The 5,000-nt window shown below is 46.4% G+C and overlaps 1 protein-coding gene across 1 annotated transcript in view; it reads right to left on the bottom strand.

Moving 5' to 3' along the window:
* LOC143286520 (organic cation transporter protein-like) overlaps positions 1-5,000 on the bottom strand; it is a 30,992-nt gene that overhangs the window by 8,891 nt on the left and 17,101 nt on the right. The window contains exons 8-9 of the mRNA XM_076594111.1: positions 3,732-3,965; positions 2,053-2,187 (exon numbers count right to left, since the gene is read on the bottom strand). Coding sequence (XP_076450226.1) covers positions 2,053-2,187; positions 3,732-3,965 — 369 coding nt within the window. The remainder of the gene's footprint in view (positions 1-2,052; positions 2,188-3,731; positions 3,966-5,000) is intronic.

Raw genomic sequence — 5,000 nt, forward strand, 5'->3', positions numbered from 1 at the left:
AAAAAGTAGAACAAATAATTCAATCAAATCAAAAGTAACTCCATGTTGACCATACTGCGTTATTTCCAAAGCAAGTTCATTAATAAAAAGTGAAAACAAGACCGGGCTACAAACATCCCTTGTTTAACCCCACGAATGCAATTAACACAATCAGATAATGTTGCCCCAGCTCTCACTCTCGATTTCACTTCATTGTACATGCTTTTCAGACAACGATGCAACTTACCACTGATTCCATTCTTTAATAAAATAGGCCATAAAAGTTTTCTGGAAATGGAGTCAAAGGCCTTTTCAAAGTCCACAAATGCTACATACAACTTTTTATTGTTTGCAAACTGTTTCTGTACTGCAGCCATTAGAGGTAAATAAGTGATCAATTGTTGAATAGCCCTGTTTAAATCCTGCCTGATGTTCTCCAATTATGTTTTTTTTCTGAATTATCCATTCTTGTAGTCTAGTATTAATAATGGAACTATATAGTTTACTACTTACACTGCACAAAGAAACACCTCTATAATTATTTACATGATTAATATAACCTTTTTTAAATAATGACAAAATTATGGATTCTGTTCAGTTTTTTTGGATAAACCCCAGTATCAAACAAAAAATTAAAAAGTTCTACTAAAAAGTTAACAATATTACCCCCTCCATTTTTGAAAAACTCACTAATCATCCCATCCGGACCAGCAGACTTCCCATTTTTTAGTTTTCTAATAGCAAGAATTACTTCTTCATGAGATATAGGTCTGTCCAATACAATATTTTCTCTGTCATTTTCCACATACATATTATCAACTACCTCCTCCTCTTCATTAATTTCTAACACATTTTTAAAATGATTAAACCACTCCTGTATAGAAATATCATTTAAAGATTGCGGTTTTCTTTTTGTTTTTTTGTTTTTGAGAGAGAGAGAGAACAAAACAGAATAAAAACGAAGTTTCCAAAGCTAACATAATGTTAAGGAAATACAGACACTTTATCCTAAATGCCAACAGACAGACAGAAAGACACACTGACAAAGATTCACACACACACACACACACACACACACACAGAGGGGGTTTGAAAGAATTGTGCTCTGACTGTTGAGGTAGACCGATACACGCTGACAAAGATTAACACACAGATACACACACACGCGCGCGCGCGTGCGCACTGAGACGCTTTTACGCTTTGAGACTTTAATGTCATTGGCTATGAGGTCCTTATGACAAGGGTGAATGCATCAACATACTTTCAGTTTATAACAAACCATTATGATGAACGAATGAATTGGTGAAAGGATAACGAAACAAACTCCGTTAATTTATCTAATCTATCAATGCACCATGCAACATATTCCAACACTGAGAGAGAGAGAGAGAGAGAGAGAGAGAGAGAGAGAGAGAGAGAGAGAGAGAGAGAGAGAGATGGTTAAGAGGACTATGACGTATTGCTGAGGTAAGCCAATACATACTGATATAGATTGGCACACACACCCACACACACACTCACACACACACACAGGCTTTGAGGTTTTGACGCGTTGGCACTGTGATGTCATTGGCCATGAAGTCCTTATGACATGGGTGAAGGCATCAACATACTTTCAATTTCTAACAAACCATTATAATAAACGAATGACATGGTGAAAGCAGATAATGAAACAAAACAAGGTTCCTTCTTTGAAGAAAAATGATAGTAATGAATAGGCCACCCATGCAACATATTCCAACACTTAGAGAGAGAGAGAGAGAGAGAGAGAGAGAGAGAGAGAGAGAGAGAGAGAGAGACAGAGACAGAGAGACAGAGAGACAGAGACAGAGAGAGAGAGAGAACTGGGCTTGACTTGTTATTGAGGAAAGCACACACACACACACACACACACACACACACACACACAGGATGGTTGTGACAGAACTGATCTCTGACGTGTTGAGGTAGGCCGATACACACTGACAAAAATTCACACACACACTCACACACACATATATAACCAACCACACACACACACACACACACACACACACACACACACAGGGCGTTGTTAGAGAAGTGAGCTCTGACTTGTTGTTGAGGTAGGCAGAGAGGAACATTGCAGGGGTCTCCACCACGGAGAGAAGGAAGATGTTGAAGTACAGGTTACCGGACAGGTTCTCCGCCCCGAAGGCCAAGAAATAGTACACTGCCCCACTGGAAAACCTGCAACGGTACGCACACACACACACACACACACACACACACACACACACAACACACACACACACGCACATCCCGTGACACGCACACCCACACCCACACACGCACGCGCACTCACATGCACAAACATATACGCACGCACACACACACACACACACACACACACACACACACACACACACACAAATAGAAAGAAAAAAAATCGCGTCAACACACAGACACAGACACACACACACAGACACGCACACACACACACACACACGCACGCGCGCGCACGCATGCACCCACCCACACACACACACGCACGCACGCACACACACACAACCACATACACACACACACACACACACATACACACACGCACATACATGCACACAGACTCACGCTCCTTCCCCTCCCCCCCTCCCCCACCCACCTCCCTTTTTTTCCCGTCTAATATCACGTAAAGTGGAAAGACGTTAATCTAAAGACTACACAGACTGACCACAATGCTTTCAATGATAATTGACCCGAAAACTAGGTGCAACAACAATACGAAATCACCCCTGAAGTCTTCTGACGCTCATAGTTTCAGTTTTCAGTTTCAGTTCAGTTTCCCTAGGAGGCGTCACAGCGTTCGGAAAAACCCATATATGCTTCACCACATCTGCTGGGCAATTGCATGACTAGCAGCATAACCCAAACGCGCACAGCTCGGCTTTGAGTGCATGCCTATTATGTTTGTGTGCCCAGTATGAGAGGGGATTTCTTCCACACAGTTTTGACAGAGGACAACACTTTTTGTTGCCGTGGGTTCTTTTTCAGCGCGCCAAGTCCATGCTGCACACGGGAGCTCGGTTTATCGTCTCATCCGAATGACTAGATGCTCAGTTTGATTTTCCAGTCAAACTTTGGAGAAAGGGCGAGAGCGGGATTCGAAACCAGACCCTCACGGACTCTTTGTATTGGCTGATGAGCGTCTTAATCATGATGCTATTTTCCTCCTTTAAAACTGAACTGAACTGAACTTTAAATACTCGCTCTAATCTACCTCACTGGCCACACGAAGTAGAGCAACACTGAAGTTAACTTTAAACACTCGCTCTGACGGGCGCAACAGTCGAGTAGTTAAAGTTGGACTTTCAATCTGAGGGTCCCAGGTTCGAATCTCGGTGACGGCGCCTAGTGGGTAAAGGATGGAGATTTTTTCGATCTCCCATGTCAATATATATGTGCAGATCTCCTTGTTCCTGAACCTCCTTCGTGTGTATACCCAAGCAGAAGATCAAATACGCACGTTAAAGATCCTGTAATCCATGTCAGCCTTCGGTGGGTTGTGGAAACAAGAACATACCTAGCATGCACACCCCCGAAAATAGAGTATGGCTGCCTACATGGCGGGATAAAAACGGTCATACACGTAAAAGCCCACTCGTGTACATACGAGTGAACATGGGAGTTGCAGCTCACGTACGAAGAAGAAGAAGAAGAAGAAACACTCGCTCTAAATCACTCACCACACGAAGAATAACTGAACTAAAACACTCCCTCTAACCCAACTCACTCACCACACGAAGAAGAGGAGGCAGGTGGTTCTGACCATGGCCCTGGTACGGAAGAGGTCCCGGAAGGTGTACAGGTGTTGCTTCTTGGCCCGCTCCACCTCCAGGGCCGCCAGGTGGGAAGTCAGCGAGTCCTCGGGGGCCTGGGTTCCATTCCAGCGGGCCGCCCGCTTCAACACGGCCTGGGCTTCCTTCACTCGGCCGTGCACCATCAACCAGCGGACACTCTCCGGCATGAACCTGGCGGGTGGGTGGGTGAGTGAATGGGTAGGTGGGCGGGTAGGTGGGTGAGTGAATGGAAAGGTGAGTGGGTGGTTGGGTGGGTGAGTGAGTGGGTGGGTGAGTGGGTGGGTGGGTGGGTTAATGGTTGGGTGAGTGAGTGGGTGGGTGAGTGAGTGGGTGAGTGGGTGGGTAGTGGCTGAGTGGGTGGGTGAGTGGGTGGGTGGGTGGGTGGAGTAGGTGGGTGAGTGAGTGGGTGAGTGAATGGGTAGTGGCTGAGTGGGTGGGTGAGTGGGTGGGTAGGTGAGTGGGTGGGTGGAATAGGTGGGTGAGTGAGTGGGTGAGTGAATGGGTAGTGGCTGAATGGTTGGGTGAGTGGGTGAGTGGGTGGGTGAGTGGGTAGGTGAGTGGGTGGGTGGAATGGGTGGGTGAGTGAGTGGGTGAGTGAGTGGATAGTGGCTGAATGGTTGGGTGAGTGGGTGGGTGAGTGGGTGGGTGGATGGGTGAGTGGGTGGGTGAGTGGGTGGATGGGTTGTTTATCTTACATGTTGCGTGGATGTGTGAATTTTGCCAGTGCAATTTTGCCTTCTTGACTGAGAGGCAAAAGGGTTTTTAGTGCTGCGGTAAATGGGTGGGTGAATGGGTGGGTGAGTGGGTGGGTAAATGGGTGGGTGAATGAGGTGGGTGGGAGAATGGGAGGGTGGTTGAATGGGGTGGGTGAGTGGGGTGGGTGGGTGAATGGGTGGGTGAGTGAGTGGGTGGGTGGAGTGGGTAGTGGGTGTGCTGTTTAGTTAATTAGTTGGGTGGTGCGTTCGTTGGTGGATGGGTCCTTTATTTTACATGTTGCGTGGATGTGTGAATTTTGCCAGTGCAATTTTGCCTTCTTGGGTTTTTAGGTGCTGCAGCCTTGGGGGCTAGTTGCCCTTTGGGAACCATCCCGACGCCGACTGTCCTAAAACACCTCTTGGCCGAGCGAGTGGGAATGGATATAACTTGGGCAAGACACTCTCCACTATTGACAAGTTCTACCCCAGAACGTCAGGACGGCAGTTGCCT

This window comes from Babylonia areolata, chromosome 10 (assembly GCF_041734735.1).
Source record: "Babylonia areolata isolate BAREFJ2019XMU chromosome 10, ASM4173473v1, whole genome shotgun sequence".
In the NCBI taxonomy this organism is placed as follows: Eukaryota; Metazoa; Mollusca; class Gastropoda; order Neogastropoda; family Buccinidae; genus Babylonia; species Babylonia areolata.